We start from the raw sequence: 24,808 nt of genomic DNA on the forward strand, positions 1-24,808 counted from the left end.
CCCCGATAAATTTCTGTTCTGGAGCTCTTAAGGTCTCTGTCCCGAAAGAGAAAAGGGCGTCAATACCGCTGCCCCGAGCGCTGATTTTTCCACTGCGGAGTGAATCTGTGGCTGGTATCATGGTCCCACCAGAGACACCTACAAAGATACCTGGGTGGGGATGGATGAGGGATAGATTGATGCAGTCGCGGCAGATCTCACAGCTCAGGACATGCAGAACCATGCAGGCGTCCTGACAGTGACTCGACAGGTTGCCGGGAGGGTTCTCGAGGCCTTGGGAAAGCGGGGTGCTGTGATGCTGGGTCTTGGGTGCTGAGGGTCCCTGATGTTCTGGGAAAGCGGGGTGCTGTGATGTCGGGTCCCTATGACTTTGAGGAAGACGCCCCGGGTCTTGAGTGTGAATCTAAGCAAAGGGAGAGGAGCGCAGCCCCCCGCTCCACTCCACACCCCCTCCCCGCCTATAAATAACCCCAAGTGTCACTTCAAAGGGCACCGGGAGCTCAGCACAGGGGCTACCGGGGTCGGCGGGCCCCACACACCACGCCCCCCACCCCGGGCGACTTTGCATAAATAAACAAACCCCAGCCGCGGCCCCGCGGGAGGCGGAGGAGGAGCGGGAGGAGGGCGAAGGAGGAGGGCGAGGGAGGGGCGCGGGAGATTAGTTTGGGAAGTAGCGCCCGGCGCTCATCCGATCCGCGCGGCCGCGCTGGCTGTGTCAAGTTACAGAGGCGCCGGAATCGGCCCCAGCACGGCTCACTGCGGCCACGACCCACCTCTGCCCATGGAGCCCTGCATGCGCGCCCCTTCGCCTGGGGACTGACACCCGCTCGCCCCGGAGACTCAAGACACCTAGTAGGACCCCGAGCGTCGCACCAGCCCGAGGACTCTGCAGAAGCGAGAAGAGAAAGAGCGGGAGAGCGGAGTCAGATCCCCCAACTTGGAACACTCTTCGAAATAACATTTTTTCCTACTTTGGCGTACCCCGATCGCGCCTGCTGGTGGCTCTCGGCTGTCCCCCTACTCCGACTGCTCATTTTCTGTCCTCTTTAGAGAGCAAAGGAAAGGGACGTCCTCCGGCCACGCTAGCCCCCCCACGTCCCTCCTGCCTCACTGTTCGGATTGTGCTTCTTGGATCTCGTTTTTTATTTATTCTATTTATTTATTTATTGGTTCTTAAGACGCGAGGGGATGGTGGCGGAGCGCGCCCGCAAAGCGGCAGCCACCGGCACTCGCGGCCCTGGGGAGCTGGGCGCGCCCGGGCCCGGGACAGGGGCGCTGGCGGAGCAGTGCACGAGGCTGCCGAGCCCCGGGTGCTGCGGACTGCTGGCTCTGGCGCTGTGCTCGCTGGCACTCAGCCTGCTCGCCCACTTTCGGACCTCCGAGCTGCAGGCCCGGGTGCTGCGCCTGGAAGCGGAGCGCGGGGAGCAGCAAATGGAGAAAGCTATTTTGGGACGAGTCAACCAACTGCTGGACGAGGTTTGTGCCCTTTGTTGCTGGCTTTTATCCCCTCCCCGCGGCGCCCCCTCGCACAGTCCCGGGGACTCCAGGAGCCGTTACGGGGCGGGCGCTCGCTCGCTCGCTTGCACGGTCGCCCAGGTTGTCTGCACTAGGACTGAGGGAAGGGACTCGCCGCTGGGCTGCCGGAGATCCAGAGCACCAGGCCAGCATGTGCAGGACCTCCCAGGTCCGGGAGACCCCAAAGTCTTTCTCTGGGGGCGCCCTGTGAGCGCGACAGTCAGGTGGAGGAAGGCAGGGAGCGCAAAAGGTGCGCGGAGGCAGCCTGGGCTGGTGGGAAATAGGCAGGGGGAGGCTTGCTGGGCTCTGGTGGTCTTCTCCATTCCACGAGGGTGGGTGCTTACGGTCACGTTTGGGAACAGGGCAAGAGAGTGAGCCATTTAATGACCTAAAGGGACAGCCTCTAAAGTAGATTGCTCATTGCTGGTCCCTGTTTGCTGGTCCAGGCCTCTGGGGCCCAAGAGTGAGTTGCCTGTCTCTGTCCTCCTTGGGGTCCCGTTAACCTTTGATTCTTCCGGCTGTGGCCGCTGGAAGGGTCCTAACTTCCTCCTCTCAACTGGGAAAAGGATACAGCGCTCCCTCCCTCCCTTCCTCCCTCCCTCCGTCCCTCCAATGTGCTGCATCCCAGGCAGATCAAAAGTTACTAATGTGTCTTGTCTCTTTGCTGGGGCAGTCCAGAGAGTGCGCTGGGAGGCATCCTCCCTAGAGAGGCGGGAAAAGCAGACTCTAGTGGGGTGGGGTGGGGGTGATCAGGAGGGAAAGCTGAGCGTCTCAAGATGGGGAGGGCTGGTGGCTTAAGAGATTCAGAACAGCACGGAGAACCCAAGGTCCTGGAGGAGGCCGGCCTGGAATGGTTGGGGGGGGGGGGGGGCGGACCGGGGCCGGGGATATCTCTCGCACAGTAGGAGCGGATGTGGGATCGTAACCAACAGGGTGCTAAAAGCCAGCAGCCCTGGGTTCTTGTACTCACGCTGAGATTTATTTGGATGCTGTGCAACCTGGGACAAATACTGTACCCTCTCTGAGCTTTACAGAATGATGGCAAGCATTAGCCAGGTCTAACAGGCTTGGGTCTCCTGTAGTTGGGTTTCTTTGGGGTGCCTCTTTTAGAGTTCTCTGGGTGACCCCCATGGGGGAAGTTGCAGGCCACAGCATAGAGGGTGGCCCCTAGAGGGTGGCCCCGGGACAATAAGTCCCTGCTGAGTGAGCGGCGTCCCATGCCTGCTGCTACAGGTCATGGCCATGACTGGCCAGAACTAAGAAGGCTCAGTCAGGCCACCCACAATCCCCTAGGCCTTGGGCAGTCTTTGGGCTCTTCCTGGTTGGCTGAGTGGGGAGGGTACTGGCTGGACTGTGGAGAGGGTTGCAGACCTTCCCATGTGCACCCAACCCTTGCCAAGCCCTCCCTGTGCCAGGGCTCCAGTGCCCAGGACCTGCCCAGGTCACTGTTGTCTTTCACAGGGAGTCCCCTGCTCCAAGCAGTAGCTCTGTTAGCTCATGACTTCAAGGCCTCAACCTCTAGAACTGAGAAGCACCCCAAGGATGAGCTGAAGTGACCCCCCATTTTACAGAGGGGGGAAACTGAGGTCTGGAGAAGGGCAGTAGGTTGCTCAGGGCCACATGGTGGCATCCAGTATTAGAGCTAAGCCTCCCTACCCTGCACCCGTTTCTCTTGCCACTGTGTCCTGCTGCTGTTTACCGAGAGCTAGCTGACGGGGGTGGGGGGGTGGGGGAGGTGATGAGATGGGGGGGGGGGAAACTGGCCTGGGAACACTTCAACCTTCCTGAACTTGAGTGGGACACAGAGAGAAAATGAGTAGGCACCGTATCGTGGGGGAAACGCCACCATAACGGAGGTAAAGTGGCCAGGAAATGTGTTACATTAATGTTATGGTGGTGGCACCAAGGCCGGCTTCCTGAGGAAGTGATTTTTAGGGCCAGACTTAAAGAGTGAGTAGGAGTTTGCCTGGCACAAGGGGGTAAGCACATACCCCCCACCCCAGGGAACAGGTTCTGAGGCGCGGGGGCGGGGGCGGGGGAACTGCTTTGGGGCTGTGAATGAAGACCCAAACCATGAGGACCAGGGAGAGAGGCATGGTTGAAGGTGAGGCTGGATGAGATGGGCAACTCAGGTCCAGAAAGACCTTAGAGATTGCTAGATGGGTAAAGGGGGAAATGGAGAACCACCAAAGGGTTGAACGGAAGGTACTTACGTCCCTCCAATGGGAGGTGACAGGGGGCTGCTGGGGACCGTGGCTCTGACTGGTGTTGGGGACAGGGATGAGAGGACATTGTAGCTGCAGGGGTGGGTGGTGACTCCTGGAGGCAGTTGTCAGTGGGTGTTGAAGGGAGCCGTCTGGTCATGGAGCCCTGGCCAACGGGAGGCCTGCAGTCTGGGGGCTGCTGGAGGGATGCTCAAAGGCCACATGGTGTCATCCAGTAATCACTAACATGTGCGACGGATTCTATTGGAATTACATAAAAATTGAACTGGAGTTCCGCAAGGCGCTCTAGTCTCACGGAAAGGGCTTGGCAGACACAGGAGCCGGTGGCGACCGGCCGGGCAGGCAGCGGGTATGGTGACAGTCTCAAAAGAAGTCCAGATGGGGAAGCCCTGAGCAGGCTGTGGCAGCCGTGATTCTCGGTGCTGTGACAAAAATAACCCGCCGAAAACAGCGGAAGGGAGGAAGAGCTTATGTCCGCGCTCACGGTTTTGGAGCTTTCAGTCCCTCTGGTGGGAGGGGACAAAACAGTTCTTTCCGTGTGTGTCCCTCCAGTTCCCTCCAGCTACAGACGCTCACCCAGGGTCTTCTGCCCTACGTCATCCTCTCTGGGATCGCCCTCACAGACACACCCGGGTGTGCTTTGCTCATCTCCTGGACATTTCTTCATTCCATCAAGTTGATAAGACTAACCGTTGCTAGGGGCAACTGTGGGGCCCGCCAAAGCGTCCCCAGTGCCACTAGAAAGGGATACGTCCTTTGTCTCTTTCCCGGGGGGGGGGGGGGGAGGTGCGCGGGGGGGGGGGGGATTCTCCCAAGTACAGGCAAAGAAGCAGAGGAAGGGGTGAGCATTGACAGGGTGGCTCAGTGGGTAAGAGCATTTGCTGAGTAAGCCCGAGCATTTGCTGAGTAAGTTCAATTCCAGAGTTATAGTCTGGCTCCACAGGCATGCACACGCATACACACTCGTGTGTGTGCGTGCGCATCCACACATGATGATAAGTAAATTTTAATTTAAAAAAAATAAGGAATGGGTGAGGCACGACCTGGGTGAGAGAGAGAGGACACGTAGTTTTGTTTCAAAACAGTTTTGTGACATGGTTGCGAAGTGGGCCCCTGCTCTTATGGTGGGTGACACAGGGAGCCAGAGGGTTTAGGGACTAAAATTAAATTCCCACTGCTATGTGACTATCGTGAGCCACAACACCCCCTGCAGTTAGGTTTCTTCTCTGCCAGATCCAAGCTCCAACACCACCCAGGTACTGCTGTGAGACCTTCAGGAGGTGGCAGACACCAAAATGCATGAAATGGCCCCACCAGCAGGGGATGATGATACCCCGGGGTCCTGGGGAAGCAATTCCTAGGGCAGGTGAGCCTGAGCCTCTCCTTGAAGGAGGAATGAGGGACTTCAGACAGGGCCTGTGCAATGATTTGCTGGTTCCCTGAAATCCAGAAAGACACCAAGTGGATTGTGCAGAGGACAGAGATCAAGTCTGTCGGGCTGAGAAAGAGGGAGCTGGGAGGGCAGGCAAAGCAGAGGGACCCAGTAGGAAGGACACTTGGTTCTGAAGAAGCAAGCAAGGGCAGCTCCTAGGGGCCCAGGATAGGTCATCACTGGACGACGAAGACCGACCTGGGGAGGAGGGCGAGAATGTGGTTTGACTCAGCGCCTCTCTATGGTCTAGGACCCTTAATGAGCACTCCAGCTGCCTGCCGGTTGATTCCTTGCTGTGAAGAAAGAAACTGGAATGTCCCAAATGGAGAAAATCAGATGACACCTAGGCTAGGACTGAGCAGGAGGTGGGGGAGAGGGAGGAAGGGGGTGGGGAGAGGGGCAGGATTGAGATTAAAAGCAGCCCAATTCATTTCTGAGGCCCAGGATTAGAGGGGGCGGGTCTTGCAGCCCTGTGGACTCTGGGGGAGGCCAGACAGACTCCCACCCCAGTTACAATGCTGTCCCCAGTACCCTTGCCGTCATTGTCCCCTGGAGTGGCTCATAGGGTGCACCGAGGCCATACTTATGATGAGGATGGCGCCTTCCATCCTCCCTACTCCCCATTGGCTGGCACTCTTCTACCCCACTTTGCAGATAAGGAGACCCATGTCGCTAAACCTCCCTCCCACTCTCTGTGACTCATTCCTTCCACCTTGGGGAATCCCTGGGAAAGGAAGTTATAGAAACTTCCGGGCCAAGATGTTGACGGAGTGCAGGCAGACCCCCACACCCCGAAAGGACCAGTTTATGAGAATGTCTCAAGTCTATGGGGTATGTGTACAGGGAACTTTTATTGGGCTGTTGAGAGGAGAGATCAAAGCCGGGGTAAAGAGTCTGAACCGCTGGGCTGTGGACTGAGGCGGGTTCTGAAGGGAACAGGCTGTGGAACAGGGTAGCTTGTCTGTGCAGCAGCAGCCCGGGCCCATGACAGCTGCCTGAGCCTCAGAACGTAGAGGTCCAGGCACCTTCAAACAAAGCCCAGCATGCCGCCGCCGAGTCCATCCCAAATTGCTGCCTCCTTTTGTGCAGGGAGTGACGTCTGGGGCTCTTGCTCTGCAATGGGAAGACAGGAGAGTCCAAAGATGCTCTTCACCCTCGTATCAAAGGACCAGAACATGATCCTGCTGAAGAGACGTAGGAGGCGTGTCTCCTCCATGGCACCCTTTCCAGTCTCTAGTTAGCTACTAGCTCATTGGTGGTCAATACACGACGCATGTGTGCCTAGCTCCCATTCCAGGGTCCCCAGCAGACATGGCCCATCGATTACAGATCACTTTCCCATCGAGCATAGCATGGCCTTGGGAGTCTTGCAGCAGTGTTCCAGGAAACTCCAGAGAGCTAGCAAGAGTTGACATTCAAAGTGAAGAGAGCTGTTTCATGACTTGAAGCTTTTGTGTGTGTGTGTGTGTGTGTGTGTGTGTGTGTGTGTGTGTGTGTGTGTGTGTGTGTGTGTTTTAAAGACCAAATTTACTTAGAATAGATTAAGTGAGAGAGAGTTGTCACAGTCTCTGGCTTCTGCGGAAGCTTGCCAAGGTAGGTCCAAGCAAGATAAAGGCGCTCACTGGGTAGCCAGCCCTTGCAGGATGGTGGTGGGAAATGAAAGTATCCAAACAGAGTTCTATCAGCCGGAAACCAGTTTCATGGTTTGGTCACTCCCAGAAAGCTGTCTTTCCCCCTTACTCCAAATCCTTCTAGACTCTTCTCAGTGTCCTCTGGAGAGATTTCTGGAGCCATGAGAACTCCCTCCCTGCTCTGACTTGCCTGTGGCACTTCCTGGACATGCCTGACATGACATTTAGCTCAGAGAAAGGAAATGCAGATGTAGCACACACTGCTGACTTCCCTGCCCAATGGGGGCAGACGTTACCAACCACTCAATAAATGCTCTTCCTGAGCCAGGTCAGTCCTTCTCCATCCAGGGCTCCAGGCTATACTCCCAGCCCATCGGAGCCAATACACAAGGAAAAGTCTACTGGCCGTCTGTGACTTAGCCACATGGGCCAGGTGTTGTCCTCTGGGTAGCCTTTAAATGTCCTGTCTCTCTATTTGTCCATACACAACCTGGTAACAGGGGTAGAGTCTCTAGGCTCACGAGTCTCTAGGCTTGTTATTGAGTGTGGCCTGGGACTTTGTGGGTGGTAGGCAGATTTTACCAATCATCTGTATGAAGATCACATGTGTATGTATACGTGCTTGCAGATAAACAAGTGTGTAGAGATGAGAGGACAACCTGAGATGTCATTCATTCCTCAGACAAGTCTGTGTGTGTGTGTGTGTGTGTGTGTGTGTGTGTGTTTGTGTGCACGTGCATGCATGTTGTGAGTGTAACAGGATCTCTCACTGGCTTAGAACTTGCCAAGCAGGCTAGGCTGACTGGCCAGTGATCCCCAGGGGTCTTCCTGCCTCTGCCTCTCTAGCATTAGGATTACAAGCACACACACACACACACACACACACACACACACACACACACACACACACACACCATGCCCAGCATGTGTTTCCGATTTTAACATGGGTTCTAGGAATCGAACTCAGGTCCCCATGCTTCATAACACTTTACAACTGAGCTCTCTCTCCCCAGCCTCTGATTCCCGATCTTGTTGGAGGCTAGGAAAGGTGTCCCAGCCAGCTGAGCCTCTCATGCTTCCAGCCCCAGCTGTGGGCTCAGCATTTGCTCTCAGAATGTCACAGCAGCCAACAGAGGGTACATGTTCTGGCAGCATGCCTGGCCCTGGCTGGAGGGTAGGGGTGGCTCTACTTGATTAGTTCTGCTTGGACCAAGCAGCTGGGCATCTTCCTCTTTGGCCCCCACTCTCAAGGTCGAGTGTTCCATCTCTGCCTTCCTAGGCTGCTTGGTAAGGTTTTGTGCGAATGTGTGTGTGCACGCAGGTGGGCAAGCCCACAACATCTGGTGTCACACCGACCTCTGCCACCAGTTGGGTGAGACTCAGGATCCTGACTGGAATAATGCAAATGGCAGTGTCCTCTGCACAGAGGTGATGGTCGAAGAGATGAAGTCATCCAGGTATGGTGACAGGAACCACTGCCACCCCACTCGTCACAGGCAGCCACTCATCCTCAGTATTTATTCATAGCCACGTTTATCGGGGTCTCACTGTGGACCCGGCATTCACCGTGCAGAGCTTTGCACCTACGGACTCACTAAAGCTGTGCGACAATCTTACGTGTGCTTTCTGTTTTCACTATTCCTTCTTGACAGAACGAAGCTGAAACCTGTAGAGGTAAAGTAACTGGTTAGCAGTAGTGGAAGCTTTCAACCTAGGCGGCGTGGCCACTGGCGTGGACTTGCCTGCATGAAGGCCAAGACTAGGGAGGTGTTGGGTTGGGTTTGGCCCCTGCAGAGGTGACGCTTAACTGAATTGGCTTGGTGCCGGGCCTGGCTTACTGCCCATAGAAAGAACGGCTCCCCCGTGGGTGCTGTTCCTTTCTTCTAGTCTTGGTAAGGAAGACCCCAAGGAGAGTCCTCATCTTGGCCTGACCTCAGCAGTGCTGGGCTCTGCGAGGGATGAGTTCTTATTGTTTACACCAGGAACTGCCTCGTCATGAGTCTGGGCTCATCTGATGGGCAGAGCCACAGTCCTGGTTCATCATTCTCTCTGTCTGTCTGTCTGTCTCTCTGTGTGTGAGAGGCGGGGGGATGATGGAACTAGGCCCCCACTCCCAGCCCCTTCTTCTGCTCCCTTTGGGTGACATCTGCCCACCCTGAGCAGCTGGTGTTTTCTCAGCCAGTGAGGGGATTAAACAGGCTCCCTCAGAGGAAACTGAGGCCCAGGGCTGAGGAGGACCCTAGTCAGGCTAGGGTCCCTACCTCTTCTGGATGTCATCTGGACTCCCAGCAGATCCCACGCCACACTCCCTGCCTCCCATGTGCCGAGGTGCTGTGTTACTCTACGGACAGACCTGCCAACCCTCTATGGCCCTGAGGACACTCAGGAGGGGGCTGCTGGCAGCTGGGCTCCCCTGGCTCTTCAGCTGGGCACAAAGGGGTGGAACTGTCTGGGAGAGGCGGGCCCAGCCTGCCAGGAACACTGGACTCCTGTCTCTCCTCTAGAGGCTATTGTGGGGTTCTGGGAAACCCCACATGGCTGGAGTCCACTCCGGATGGGCCTCTCTAGCCCCTTCCTTTCCTGACCCAACCCCAGCTGGAGTGGCCTCTAGGGGAGGCGGCCTAGTCTACCCTTCTATCTCTTCCCTCTCCTCCCCGCTCTCCTTTCTCAGACTCTCCCTGCCAGCCAGCCTCCCCAGGCAGCCTCATTTTTACCTGGTCTGTAAACTGCCGGAGGGAGGCCTAGCTGCCCCAGCTGCTGTCCTGGGCCCCGGACACCCAATCACAGTGCAATCACAGTCCTCAGTTGCACTCAGCGTGATCTCCCAGGCCGTCTTACACAGGGTCAGGCTCTGATAGAGCGGCGTGTAGGGCGGGCCAGGGGCAGACATCTGAGACAAGGATGCTGGAGAGAACAAGCTGAACAACAGGCACTCACCGGGACTCTGGACCAGTGAGAAGATTCCCAGGCCCGGCAGAAGGAACGGCTACCTGGGAGGCCCAAGAGTGGTCCTGCTGCCTCTAGTCCACCCTGTCCCTAAGCCTCACAGAGCAAAGGAAAGAAGCCACGGGCTATATCAGGAATACCAGCCTAGGCCCTCCAGCTTACATGCCCCCTGTGATGGGGAGCTCATTACCTTATATTATTATGACTCATGGCTATTTCAGGGTTGGCCAAATCTCACTTTTAATGTGTTCTTCATCTTGACAGAGTTCTAGGCTCATCCCCCAACCTGCCCCCACTAATTTCCAGCATGAATGGAAAGCCCCTAAAGTTATGTGTCTGAATCAGACGAGGAGGGGTCTGATGTCTCTCTTACACATCATCTGTGGTCACCTGGGCTCCAGCCTCCCACAGACCTGTCTGTCTCTCCTCTTCCCCCGTCACCGTACTTGCCCCCGGCTAGCTTCCCACCTCACCCGCTTACTCCACACAGCAGCCAAAGTGGCCTCACAATCGCACTGTGACAGGATTGAAACTCTCCCCTCCCATTGCTCTCAGCCCAGAGGTGACTCAACTACCGTCGCTTCTGGAGCCGCATTGCACTGTGGAGTGCTGCCCAGACTGCGGATCCAGATGTTTGGGTTCAAGTCCAGCTCAGCTGTGTGACCTTAAGCAAGCTGATAGGCCTCTCTGTGCCTTGAGCTGCACCTCGTTGATAATCATGAGAAATCCCCCTCTACGAGGGATCTTTCTAGACTTTAAAGATTAGGAGCCAGGGATTCGGCCCCGTCAGCGAAGTGCTTGCCAAGAAAGCATGGATCCTCAAAAATCCATGTTTTTTGTTTGTTTCGTTTTGTCTTTTAAAGCCAGGCATGATAGCACGTGTCTGTAGTGCTAGTGCTGGGTGAGTGGAAATAGGCACATCCCAGAGCGCTCTGCCTGGCCAGCCTGGCCAAATCAGTAAGCCCAGGTCCAACGAGAGGCCCTGCCTCAAAAGATAAGTTAGAAGGCAACCGAGGAAGACACCTGTGTTAACATCACACACATATGCATCCGTGCCTGCATACATACACACACACACACACACACACACACACACATACAGACACATACGCACACACATGCACCTGTGCCCACAAAAACACATACACGTGCACCCATGCCTACATACACACTTATATATACAAACATACATACACATATACACTCATACCTACACACACATCTATAATACACACACATGCAGACAGACACACACATATATATATATATATATACATATACACATACACACACACCCATGTCTACACACATGCACATATACACACACTTATACATACAAACATACATATATAAATATAAATACACACATACATATGCACACTTATATACAAACATACACACACACAATCACACACATAGAGTTAATGTGTTTTGATTTAGCTGGTATTTAGCTAATAGATATTTTTATCCCCATCTGTCACAGACTCGGAATGAAGGGCATGGGCTCCAAGCCAGACTTCCTGGGTCAAGTCTGGCGCTCTTAACCCCTCTGTGCCTCAGTTTCTTGCTCATGAAATGGGTTGTGGCGGACGCTGAATGAATGCCCAGACATGAAGTTTGCCCAGTTTCTGAGAAGCACGCTGCTGTGCTGGCTTCCCGTCTCCCTCAGCATTGGCCCCTCAGCTCAGCTATCACCTCCCTGTGATGGACCAGGGCAGTCTGTGGCCGGGACTGTGGTCTGTGGTCACTCGCTCCTCCCAGCTTCAGCCACGCTAACAACGGGGTCGTGGACTGTCCCGTGTCACTCCTTCCTGGCTCCCAGGGCCCGCTTGGTTCCAGCTGCTCTACAGAGCACACAGCTGCACTCCACTCCTGTCCAGGGTGGGGAAGGGAGGAAAAGGAGCAGAAAGCAGCCCCAGCTCCCCCTACCCAGGACTCTTGTCCCTGGACCTGTCCCCTCCGTGGCCTGGCTTTATCTCCTCAGGTTCCTGAGGTGCCGTACCCCATGACAAAGCACTCCCCAGAGGCAGCAGGCAGACCTTGGGGTAGCTAGAAGGAAGGACTTCCCCATATGAGGTCTGGTAAGCTCACACACAGGTACAGCAACTCCTTTCCCTGAGCTTTGGAATTAAGGTCGTGTCTTTCTGTGGTTCTCACACAGCCATTAGAAAAGGCTTCATGGGGCACCCATAGACCCTTGGGCCCCAGCTTCCCAGCCCCGGGAGCCTGTGATCAGATGCCAGGCTCTCTCACAAAGACTACAGGGAGGAGGGCAGTTCCTTGGCCTCCTTGTGGCCGGCAGCCCTGGAGTGGTTTGGGCGAGTCTGATTTGGGTTGAGTGGGTGTGGGTGGGTATCTGAGTTTCCTCCACTTTGATTACACCCAACCAGGGCACGCAGCCACATATGGGCCTGTCCCTTTCCCAGCTCTTATCTGTGCCCCCTCCCCACCCCCACCCCCACCCCCGGCCTCCATTCCACCCCCTGTGCTGCTCTGGGTTCAGGCCACACAGCTAGCCTTGGGTGCTGGTTTGAGCCTCTGCCGCCTACTGTGGGTTCTGCCCAGGCCCAGCCCAAAGTCATAGGGAGCAGGTCCCAAAGGGCAGACCAGAGAGATGCCTGACTGGGTTGTGTCCACAGCCATGTTCACCTCTGGCAGCTCCTGACCCCCAGATTTAACAGGAGTGCCACAGGCAGGAGGATTATGGGAAGGACAGGACAGTCAGTTCTCACCCGGTTGGTATCCACAGGTGTCATGGGCACACCAGCGCCTCCGTGGCACGTAGGAGAGGCAGACCACCCGAAATCAGCTCAGGACAGAGGTGGCCCACATCACACCAGCCGAGCAGTAACTAGACTCACCTCAAGGCCAGCATCTCTTCTTGTTGCTCCATCCCTCCAGCATTTCAGCCATCCGGTTGGTCCAGCAGATAATTAAAGCCACCCCTACTTTATGGCTGGGGGCATTGGAGCCCAGACAGATGTTTTATCTGTTGCGTAAGAACTGTTAGTGGGGAAATTGTGATGGGACCCACAAGCTTGGCCCTACAATGTCATCTCAAGCTCCTATCCATACCGCAAAGCCTCACAGAGAATAAATGATTCACCGGAGTCTGTGACAGCTTCAGGTAGTCCCAAGGGCAGGTAGGAGTCATACGATCATTTATTAAATTAATTACTATGTGACTGTTTTCCCCCCTAAAACACTTATCACCATGAGTAGTGTAGAGTACTTAGTGTGGGTCATTAAAAGAAAAAAAAAATTTTTTTTTTGAGATAGGGATGACCTGGAACTTGCTTTGTAGACCAGGTTAGCTTTGAAATCACAGAGACCAGTTTGCCTCTGCCACCTGAATGCTAGGATTAAAGGCATGTGAGACCAAGTTTGGCCTAAAATACTTTGGAGACAGAGTTCCATGTAGCTCGGGTTCATTTCAAACTTGATGTGGAGCTGAGAATGACCTTGAACTTCTGATCCTATTTTTCTCGACCTTCTGAGTGTTTGGATTAGAGGCGTGGACCACTGTGCCCAGTTTATGGGCTACTGGAGATTTAACTTGGGGCTTTGTCCGTGCCTAGCAAGCAAGCACTCCGCTAACAGCTGTATCCCCACCCATTTAGTGCTGTTGTTTTGGTGGCGCCTTGTGGGGACAGTCTCACTCTGCAGCCCAGGCTGGCCTCCACATTGCCATGATCCCCCTGCTTCTACCGTGTGCTGGGATTACAGACATGGCCCCCGCGACCCCCGGCGTTTTCTCTCTGGTGCAGGGGATATAAGCCACACCCTCACGCATGCCAGGCGAACACTTCATACCACTGAGCTACAGCCCAATCCCACGGAGTGTGTCACCTTCAACTGTGAGTGACCGTGCCCGATGCTTCCCGCTTGGCTGCTCCCTCTCAGCACCTGCGTGGTGGTCAAGGAGACAATATCTCGTTTTGAAGCCTTTTCTTGAGGGAAGACCCCAGAGTGACGGTGACCCCGGGCCTCTGGCCTCGCCACCCTCTACCACCGTCTGGACCCGTGCGTGACAGAGGCTGGGGTTGGGTAGATGCCTGGTCCGTTTAAGAGCCCCGAGCCAGGACCTGGGGAATGAGCGGCCCCTAAGCCCAAGCTGGGTTGGAACTGTGTTCTCTGGGGAAGCGAGTGACTGCCTGGCATCTTCCTTTGATACTGACACCAGCATTTTAATAGCTGCGACCCATCAGGCTGGTGGTGTTTCAGCCCTGACCGCACAGGGCATTCCAGGAGGCCCTGGCTACTAGCCAAGACAGCAGAAGGGCCCCTCAGCATAGAGGGGCTGGGGTCCGTCCATGCCCCAACCAAGACTGCAGAAAGTGTCCTACCCACCCACCTCCAGCCTTAATGGAGGGTCTCTCACTAGGGCCTCACGATACCTAAGGGGCCAGGACTGGTGGATTAAATAACCAAAGCTGGTCACTCAGAGGGTGTGTCTTGGTGACCTGGGTCGCTCATTCCTCTCTGAGGGGGTTTGGCTTTCACTCCACACCCGACTGAGTTAGTCGTAGCCCATGGCCCCCAGTTCCCCACTGCGGTGGGGCCTGAGTCGAGCTCCCCGTTGACACCTGATTTGTCAACAGCCAGTGTTTCCTGAATGCCCGCTGTGTGCCAGGCTCTGTTGTAGGCACTGGGCACATGGTGACGAAGAACACAGAACATATGGTTTTTCTTCCTGTGAATTTATCTTCCGTTGGCAAAGTGGGGAGGCAATAGATGAGAGAGAGAAAAATGTAAAGGAGGAAATGAAGTAGGGAAGGGGACAGGAAGTATGTGGAATGGGGACAGGAAGCAAGGAGGGACTCATTAGGAGCATGCCAGGGGGACAACTAAAAAGAGAACATTCCAGAAAGAGAGCAATCACATGTGCAAAGGCCCTGGGGTAGGAGGAAGCCTGGAGAGATGATGGGTCTGGCAACTGTTGAGAATGGGGCTTCTGGGTCCAGGTGGGATGTGGGGTGGGGGCATTAGGTTATCAAGGTCATTGGGCTAGAGCTGTGCCTGGAGCAGGTGGTAGTGCTGGGGTTGGCGAGAAGGGCTGATCTGGGTGTGTCTACAAGGTAGAAGATGGGGGTGTTTGCTGGTAGGGTGTGTGGGGGAGAGAGTCATCAGTGATGATTTGGAGAGTGGGAGAAACTGAGTCTGCTCTGATGGGACCTGTGTGGGAGGGATGGGGCAGCAGGCTGGGAGCTCAGCCTTGGGACCCTGTTCTGAGATGGCAAAGAATAAACTGTCAGGCAAGCAGCTGGTCACATGACCCAGAGGAAGGTCCAGGCTAGAGGTGTGAATATGGGGCTGTCATCAATCATTGCAATAGTTTGGATAAGAGTAGACCTATAGGTGCATATATGTGAATGCTTAGTCACCAGGGAGTGGAACTGTTTGAAAGGATTAGAAGGATTAGGAGGTGTGGCCTTGTTGAAGGAAGTATGTCACTGGGGGTGGGCTTTGAGGTTTCAAAAGTCCATGTCAGGCCCAAGTGCGCGCTCTCTCTCTCTCTGTCTCTCTCTCTCTCTCTCTCTCTCTCTCTGCTTGCAGATCAGGATGAGCTCTCAGCTCCTTCTTCAGCACCATGCCTTCTTACTGTTGTTCGAAACTTAGATGGTCCTTTAATTAAAAAAAACAAAACAAGCCGGGCGGTGGTGGCGCACGCCTTTAATCCCAGCACTCGGGAGGCAGAGCCAGGCGGATCTCTGTGAGTTCGAGGCCAGCCTGGTCTCCAAAACGAGTTCCAGGAAAGGCGCAAAGCTACACAGAGAAACCCTGTCTCAAAAAACCAAAAAAAAAAAAAACAAAACCCAGAGCCCGATATCAGAGTGAAAGCTGAAAGATCGGAGAAGCAGAGCAGCCAGCCACTAGTTCTTACCTCTATGAAATTCTCAGCCTAAAGAGAGTGAGTTCCTGTTTCCTCACACCTTATATACCTTTCTCTGCCTAACCATCACTTCCAGGGATTAAAGGCGCGTGCGCTTCCCAAACAAAGGCATGAGATCTCAAGTGCTGGGATTAAAGGTGTGTGCCACCACGTCCTGACCTCTGTGTCTAATCTAGTGCACAGAGGAGGGGGAAGAGAAGTATGTAATACTGCTACAGGTCAAGGAAGACAAGAGTTGACCACAGACTCGGCAGCCCAGGGGGGTGATCAGCCACCAGAAGGAAATCCTCGGCCAGGCAGAGAGGGTGAAGGTAGCCAGGTGTCCTGGTTAGTTTTTTGAATGTTTTTGGGGTGTGTGTGTGTGTGTGTGTGTGTGTGTGTGTGTGTGTATGTGTGTGTGTATGTATGTGTGTGTATGTATGTATGTGTATGTGTGTGTGTATGTGTGTGTGTGTATGTATGTGTGTATGTATGTATGTGTATGTGTGTGTGTATGTGTGTGTGTGTGTGTGTGTGTGTGTGTGTGTGTGTGTGTGTGTGTATGTGTAACACAAGCTAGAATTATCTAGGAAGAGGAACCTCAACTGAGAAAATTCCTCCATCAGATTTCCTGTAGGCAGATCTGCAAAGCATTTTCTTCATTAATGGTTGGTGAGGGAGGGCCTGGTCCACAGACTCAACTTGACACAAGCTAGAGTCTCTGGAGAGGAAGGAGCCTCAACTGAGAACAATAAGATAGGGCTATAGGCAAGCCTGTAGGGCATTTTCCTAATTGATGGGAGAGGGTCAAGCTAGCTGTGGGTGGGGCCACCCCTAGGCTGGTAGTCCTCAGTTCTACAAGAAAGCAGGCTGAGCAACCTTGGGGAGCAAGCCAGTAAGCAGCACCCCTCCATGGCCTCTGCATCAGCTCCTGCCTCCAGGTTCCTGTCCTGTTTGAGTTCCTGTCCTGACTTCCTTCAGTGATGGACTACAATGTAGAAGTATGAGCCAAATAAACCCTTTCCTCCCCAGCTTGCTTTTTGGTCATGGTGTCCATCACAGCAATAGAAAGTCAACCGGGACAGACATTGGTACCAGGTTTAGGGGTATGCTGTTTGGGGGTGGACAGTGGAAGGAGGGCTCAGGGGGTATGCTGTTTGGGGAGGACGGTGGAAGGAGGGCTCAGGGGGTATGCTGTTGGGGAGGACGGTGGAAGGAGGGTTCAGGGGGTATGCTGTTGGGGAGGACGGTGAAAGGAGTCTGGAACTCTGAGCTCGCAAAGCTCTTGAGTGCTTGAGCTGAATGGACTGTTCTGTGGGAACTCGGAAGAGACTGTCTTTTTGAAGGCGGTGCAGACGCTGCAGGCTGGCTTGTCAAGTTCCAGAGGGAAGTTGGAGAGCTCTTCAAAGACCCGATCGGGGTTGTTCGTGTGGTATTTTGAATTGGGAATCTCTGGTGTCTGGCCAGCAGTGATTAGCGAGAGACCAGTGCCACTAAAGTGAAACCTTTGTTTTTGCTGGGACAGTTGGTGCTCTTCAGCTAGAGCTGAGAAAGTAGCGGTAATTAAGAAGAGCCCAGCATCATGGAGGTGAAGTCTTTGAGGATTATCCAGGGGGGGGCTAAGGCTGCATCACCTGCTGGCAGCCATACTTGGTAAATGTGTAAGAGGTTTTTTTTTTTGGGGGGGGGAGGTTGGTTTTATTTTTGGGGTGTGTGTGTGTGTGTGTGTGTGTGTGTGTGTGTGTGTGTGTGTGTCCTGTGTGTTACTGGTCTTGGCAGCATGAGAGCTTCTGGACTGACAGGAGGATCAGGGAGAGCAGCAGCTGAGGCTTGGTGCCGGCAGAGGCCAGGAGAGGCCATTGGTGAAGGTACAGCCTCAGTTGTGGTGGAGACCCCAGGATTGAAGGGGTCACGGGAAAAAGTTGAGACTTGCCTCCACGTGACAGGGACAGAAAACCCAGGCCGTGGGTAAAGTGCGGCCTGTGGAGGTGTCGGGATCGTGGAGGGACCACCCGAGACAGAAGCAGCTGTGGGGTGGAGCCGGCCTAAGCCTGGGAAATGCACTCTGTGGGCTGTGAATGGTGGAGCTGGAGAAGCGGGGTCTCCAGAGGGGTCTCAGTCAACCCCTGTGTTACCCAAGCTGACCTCCTAGCAAGGCTCGCGCAAGAGTCCCATGTGAGGCATACAGCACACAGCCCTCTGCAGAGAGGACACATAGACCCCGGCCTCCATAAATAGCCCACCTTGTGCCGCCATTTTGCACCAGTGGATTTCATTGCTGCCGTGCACACACAACTTCCTGGGACTTCAGGTATCCCGCCTCTTTAGGGCCTTCCAGATTGGCGCTGTGGTTTCCAAGCGGGGAGGAAGAGGTTTGGTGGAGAGGGGTGTCTAGGGCCTGCTCAGCCTCCCCAGCCCCCCATCACCCATCCCTGTCCACCTGCCTGTGCTGGCCTTGAGGGGGTGAGTAGAGCGGAAGGCTCTGTCCTCGCCCAGGTACCCAGCTGGAGAAGGGAAACAATAGCAAAGAGCTAAGAAACATGTGCCATCCAGTCACCCCAGGCAGCCACTAGTTTATAGGGACCTGAGTAGAGCCTGCTGAATAACCATGAGCTGCCAGGCTTTGATCCCAGAACAATCCCATTTACCCCCACCACCCCCACCACCCCCACCGCCCCGCATCCCTTGATTGGCCCCTCCCTCCACACACACTCCCCTTCATCCCCCAGGCTGGCTTTCCAAGGCCGGAGCTTTGCCAGCTCCCGGTGATTTCTCTTGTCTTTTTGTGCAGAAATGGAAGTTCTACTCACGCAGGCGCCGGGAGGCTCCCAAGATGTCTCCAGGATGTAACTGCCCACCAGGTAAGGAGCCCTGCGAACGGGTGAGGTGATAGCGGCGTCTCTTGGTCAGGCACCACATCCCGGAAGTCCTTCTTGTATTTCTGTCCAGCTCGACTACTGCCTCTCATCGAGCTACTTACTGTTCATCTTCCTATCTCCCATCCTTCCCTCCATCCCTCCTTTCCTCTATTCCTCTCTCTCCCTCCATCCATTCATGTACCCAATCCCTCATTCATTAATCTAAGCACACCCATTCATTAATTCCTCTGCACACCTGACACTCTCTAAAGTAGATTAAGTGAAAGCATATCACTTGGTGGATGTGCTTTGAAATGTTTTGAAATTCATGATAGACTCTGCATAGTGTGTGGGGACTCTTCTTACCACGTCACTGTTGTGCCTTCCATTTCTGAAGGCCTAGTAGGTGTACAAGAATGTCTGTCACCTGAATGGATGGATGGCCCTATGGTGCTGGAAGTATATATTGGATTCAAATTCTGCTTTGGCTATTATCCGGCCTTGCATGAGTAGATCCGGGATGCCATGGGGCCTTGGCTCGCACAGTTTGCTCCTCAACTGTCTCTTTCTGTATTCAAAGCCATGTGCAGAGGGCCTGCTCAGTGCAGGCATCATATTTGGTGTTGGGTTCAAGTGCGCTGTCACCAGTTACTACCACTGACATGTGAGTGTGTGTGAGGACTCCTCCAGCTTCTGACTATGTTCATTAAGCTAATGACAGAGGAGGGATGGGCACTGTTTGGACTGGGATATAAGCCTTGGAAGGGACAGAAAGAAAAGGATTTGGGGAAACACAGAGACATGCTTAATAATAATAATAATAATAATAATAATAATAATAATAATAATAATATTTGCTGGAGGCTTTGCCTACTCACGGTCTCCTAGTGCACACTGAAGCCTCCTAGGTGACTATGGTGGGCAAATGGCCCTGGAAAGGCTCCGTCTAGGCTCCTGGGGAGGTCCTCCCCTGGCTTTAGAAGCTTACAACCTTCTAGAAATGCCCCACAGGTTCCCTGAGCCAGGGAAGAGAGACTGACAGACGTTAAATGTATTAATCGCTTTTTCCCTTGCTGTGACCAAATGCCAGGCAGGAAGCACCTAAAGGGAGAAAGAGCTTGTCTTGGCTCGCAGTCGGAGGGGGTGCAGTCCATTGTGATAGGCAAGGCACAACCCCAGAATCAGCCCCTGCCTGTGGCAGCAAGAGGCTGTTTGTTCACATCTCAGCAGATCAGGGGAGGGAGCAGGAGAGAGGTAGGTTTCTCAGATTGCCTTTTCCTTTTTATTCCTTCTGGGATCCTAGCCTGTGGGATGATGCCCAGGGTGGGTCTACCCTCCACAGCTAAGCCTCTCTGGAAATGCCCTCACAGACACACCCTGAAATGTGTTTGCACGGTGATTTTAAACCCACTCGGCCCAACAGCGATGATTAGCCAGTACACTAAGCATGCAAGCAATGGAGGTACCTGGTGGCCAGGCATGAATAGGCTAGCGCGCTATCCCTGAAGAGGTGACACTTTGATAAGGGCCACTGGTCCCACAAGCTGCCTGTCTGGATTAATCAAAAGGGTGTCCAGAGCCCCAGGAAGCCAGCTCCTCTCTCTCTGAGGCTTAGGAGATTGGGCCCCGGAGCCCAGAGTTCCAGAGAAAGCTTTCTGCTTGATCCAGGAGATGCCAAAATTAGCGAGCTGAGATGTAGGTGTCGGTGAAGTGACAGGGTCTGGACAGGTTTCTGGGCCTACCCAGGTTCTGTGTGACTGTGTCTGTTGTCTTAGACAAGAGTGGTACCATGAAAGACAGTTTTGAATTCCATCTCTGACGTTTATCGGCTGTGTAGCTGTCAGTTTCCCGACCTTTCTGTGCCTCAGTTGCTTTGTTTGAAACAAGGGTAAAGGTCACTCGGTAAATATGTGGTGGAGATCGCTAGGCTTGTTAGCTGGCTTGTTAGTGCCTTACCTGATATTAAGCAGTATTATTATTATTATTATTATTATTATTATTATTATTAGTTAATCTCCTCCATTGTCTCAGGTCTGTCAATGATGCACCAAAATTCTTTGCTCAGCTGCCATATCCTGGCATTGGGGGCAGTGTTGGTTGCATGTTCAAGGCCATGGTCATCACCTGCCCCTGCTGATAGGGAAGGCAGAGGCATCTCACCCCCCAGTGAAAAGAATGTCCTTAACACAGAAACTCACCTACTCTACCTAACAGCCATTTTTGTCACTGTCCCCAAGGGAGGACCTACTGTGTGCAGGGAGCAAGCATCTCGCATTGGTGGGTAACCTCCCTCAAGAAGCTGAAAAATGGCTGGGACCGTAGCTCAACTGGTGGAGTGCTTGCCTAGCATGCACGAAGCCCTGGGTTCCATTCTCAGCATATATATACTCGGTGTGGGGGCTCATTCCTATAACTCTAGCACTCGGGAGGTGGAGGCCAGAGGATCAGGAGTTCAAGGCCATCCTCTGCTTCATAGTGAGTCAGAGGCCAGCCTGAGACTCCTGAGAGGAGACCTTCTTTTGGAAAATAAAACGAAAACTCATGGTAAAAAGAGGTGAGGGGAAACTGAGCATCCCGGATGCTTGCGAGTCCTCAAATGGGTCAGGAAATCCCTCTCCTACCCCTCCCAGTACCTGAATCCTTCTTTCAGATCATTGCCTTGGGGTTACAGTTTACAAATCTCTCTGTGGCTCCTGATGCCTTTGTAAAATATACAAACACAAAGTATTACACACCTTTATCCTTGTATACAGTAGGTGCTCAATGAGTGTTAATAAATTGGTAATTAGATTCTTCCTCGTAGTCTCCACCCACGGTCAATCTACTTCACCTGTGTTGCCCTGCACTCTACCTTGAGTCTTGCCTGCCCTGAATTTCTCTCTATTGGACACACCAAATCAACACTTTCTTTCTGCCTGTGGTGGCTGATGGATCAGATCCTACAGCTCCAAACCCACGCCTGTCCCCTTTGGTTCCTGTGGTCCAAAGAGGCCAAAGCTGGAATCCTGTGGTGGGTGTGCTCTTCCCGGTGGCAGCCCTGGGTCCCTGGGCAGCATTCAGAAGTCTCAGGACTCATAATCATGGGCAGAGAACCTGCCTCCTGCCCTTCCTACACTGACCTCGCCAGCATCCTCCTGAGATCCTCCCTGCCCCAAAATAGCTCTCTTTCAGCATCCTGCTGCGTACACTGTTTGCCAGGGGAGCGATGGGCTCACAGACTCAGGGCAGGATGCCAGAGGTCAAGCCTCAGGGAAGAGGGCCGCAGCAGCCAGAAGTTGAGGAATGGGTGTGGGCCCTTTGCAAAGCACACAGGGCAGGGGGAGGGTCCTGAGAACAGATATATGTACCGTGGGACTTCCTAGACCACTTGAGGCCAATACAAAGATCAGGGAAATTCACCCATTCTCTGTCCCTGTTCTTACTAACACATGAGGAGCAGGACAATATAGGCTCCAGCTGGCAAGGAAGCAGCTCCTTCAGGCCCGTCGTGCTGGGGCTGGGTGGGGCTGGCAGCAGGCATGCTGCCATGGGACCCATCCCTTTTGCCTAGGCCCAGTCTCTTATGGGATGGGGAAGCTGGGGTCTTGAATATCGGGCTGGAGGAGTTGGGCAGCAACTGTGGGAATGTGGGGTGATGTCATCCACCAGCTTGTCAGCCCCAGGACAGGTACATGACTAGAAGATGGATGCGGGGGTGGGGGGGAAGGAAAAGTTGCTTTGGCCAGGCCGGTGGATGATGCCACAGCCACCGTGTGGTTCAGACATTTTGTGAGGAGCACTATGAAGTACCAGAGAGCCCCACAAATCAGGGAACAGCAGGTAAATGTCACCTAGGAGGTAGCACTGGAGGTTGGCCGTACAGAACAAGGAAGCAAGCTAGAGGGTATGCTCAATAAGGGTGCTAATCTGCCACCATGACCAAAGTCTGAGTGAAGGAACTTCAGAGGGTAAATGTCTCTTACTGAGTGTGTCACAGGCGCGTGGTGCAGAGCAGGGAGGTGACTGTGCTGTCTGCATCTTGGAGATTGCTTCTCTGAGGCTCTGGCAGCTCCTTAGACTTTCGCCAGCATGAAAGGAGAGTGGACAAGTGCTGAGTAGTCACGTGCAGCTGGTCAGAACTTGAGGAAGAGCCACACTTCAGTCCTGCTCACCTACCTCTGGCCAGACCTTAGTTAGAGGATGGTCCAAGGAAAGCCGGACAGACATGTGCTGAGTGGTTCATGTATAGATTATAATCTTAGCCCTGAGGAGGTAGAAGCAAGAGGATCAGGAGTTCAAGGTCGACCTCAGCCACATGGCAAGTTCAAGGCCAGCCCAGTCCAGAAGGCCAGTCAGTAAATCATTATTCCCACGGAAAGGGGGAGAAACAACATTGAAGATCCACTAACAGTCGGATCGCAGGTCCTTCTAGAGAACGCCCAGAACAAAAGCTTTGAGGAATGAGGAGGCAGGTGAATCTGAGGTTGACCAGTAGTTTAAGGAACTTGGAGCCCAGAGTGGTGACAGGAAGCAGATGAGCAGGGATTAGGGTAGAAAGAGATGTCAAAGCTGCAGGGAACCAGGCTCTGCTCAGACATTGTTTATGTTGAGGGTGACTGACAGCTTGTTACTTACTTTCCTCCTCTTTGACTGGGTACTCAACAGAAGCAGCTTAATGGAGAGAGGTTTGTTTTGGCTCACGGTTTGGGATGATACAGTCTATCATGGTGGGGAAAAGCATGGCGGATGAAGAGGCATGGTGGCAGCAGGAATCTGAGTAGCTGCTTGTTCACATGGCATTGGCCAGAAGACAGAGAGCTTGGGTCAAATGTAGAAAAGTGGCTGTAATCCCCAAGGCCCACTCCCTACTGCAGCACTTCCTTTACATAGGCCCACTTCCTAAAGGGTCCCACCACCCCTCCCCAAACATCATTGCTTGCTGAGGACCAAGTGTTCAAACACTGGGAACATGTTATATCCAAATCAGAGCAATTGGTAATGACTGCCTGGAGGCCAGTGCCTGAGGCATCTTGCATCCAGATATCAAAAAGTGTGGTAATCGCTTAATAATGTCTGCTGTGGGTGCAGGGATGGTGAGTGGAAGCTGCGTCTTGCACCCAGGCTGTGCTTCCTCACAGAGCATAAAAGTAGCATCAGGAAAGGTTTGGGGAGGAAGGATGTAGTCCAGTCCAATGTGTATTTCAGAACAATAAGTCGTTGTGCTGTGGATGATGCCTCCAAGGCAGGAGCATCCCCTTCCAGCACCAAAGCTTGCCATCATAGGAATAGGACTTTGTTTTCTCATGACCCTTGGTTACTTTCCATGGGTGGTGACAGCTGCTGCCACACACCCTAAACCTCTTCTTTGGCCAGCCCTGCCCTGTTTTTCCTGGCTCCAGATTTTTGACCCCAACAGCCAACATGGGTAGAGCCTGTGGCCAGGGCTTTGGTCTCAACTAGGCTCCTGTCACCACCTCTGAGTGGCAGCCGAGCAAATCCACAGACAGGGTCCTCTCTCTGTGGCCCTTATTCCAGTTTTAGCTAACCCAAGAAACAAGAGGCTGAAGACCAGAGGCTCCCTTGGCACCTCGGCCAAACAGGATTGCAGAGTGGAGGGAGTTACGGCAGGGAGGTCATTCAAACTAGAGAGATACAGTCTTCCGGTAGTTCCAAAACTCTGCTGAACCTGCAAATAATTACCAGGTTACTTCTGAGTCATCTGTGGCTAGTTCTTCAAGCGGTTCCCCATGCTCAGCTAGGCACACTGCATTACATGCTTCCTGCTAGCATGAATGTTCCAACTCACCTTGCTTCTGCTGCAGCACGAAGGTTGTGCCTTCACCGGCAGTGTCGGCCTCGTCCCTCACCTCTCCTGAGCTCCCTTACAGCAGCTTCAGTGCCACAGTGGCAGCGGTGCTGGGCGGTGGCAGCAGCTTCAGTGGCTCCTTAGCTTTGCCCACTGCACTCCACTCCTCTGCTCCAACACCATCTGTGGCTCCCCTGTACTCACAACCCAGTGCCATGCCTACCTTCTCTCTCTAGCCTGATCTCTGCCAGGACCTTCTGACCCATGCACCACCCCCCACCCCCAGTCCCTCATCAGTTTCTGTTCTCACCTTCTCCCTGCTCAACTCTCAACCCTCCCATCCTGCCGCCTCATCACCCCTGCAGGGCCTTCCCTCCATCGCCTCCCACTTTCGCCATGTCCCTTAGTTCTGCTATGTGATCATGTTGAGAAAGCACCTGAGGCAGGCTCAGCGCACAATCCAGGTGAAGCCTCCTAGTTATGTGTCTGAAATAGGAGGTGCGAGCAGACCCAGGGGCTCACACTTGCTGTGGTTTCTCCTAAG

At 53.8% G+C, this 24,808-nt stretch overlaps 1 protein-coding gene across 1 annotated transcript; it reads left to right on the plus strand.

Moving 5' to 3' along the window:
- Nucleotides 1-684: 684 nt before the first annotated feature.
- Nucleotides 685-24,334, plus strand: LOC128114635 (collagen alpha-1(XIII) chain-like). The gene is made up of 4 exons (XM_052744800.1): nt 685-1,476; nt 18,413-18,482; nt 23,547-23,551; nt 24,281-24,334. Exons 1-4 carry the CDS (start codon nt 1,189-1,191, stop codon nt 24,332-24,334), a joined length of 417 nt encoding a protein of 138 aa, XP_052600760.1. The 5' UTR covers nt 685-1,188.
- The last annotated feature ends 474 nt before the right edge of the window (nt 24,335-24,808 follow it).

Source organism: Peromyscus californicus, unplaced genomic scaffold, assembly GCF_007827085.1.
Source record: "Peromyscus californicus insignis strain IS unplaced genomic scaffold, ASM782708v3 Scaffold_19__1_contigs__length_69161282, whole genome shotgun sequence".
NCBI classification, from domain to species: domain Eukaryota; kingdom Metazoa; phylum Chordata; class Mammalia; order Rodentia; family Cricetidae; genus Peromyscus; species Peromyscus californicus.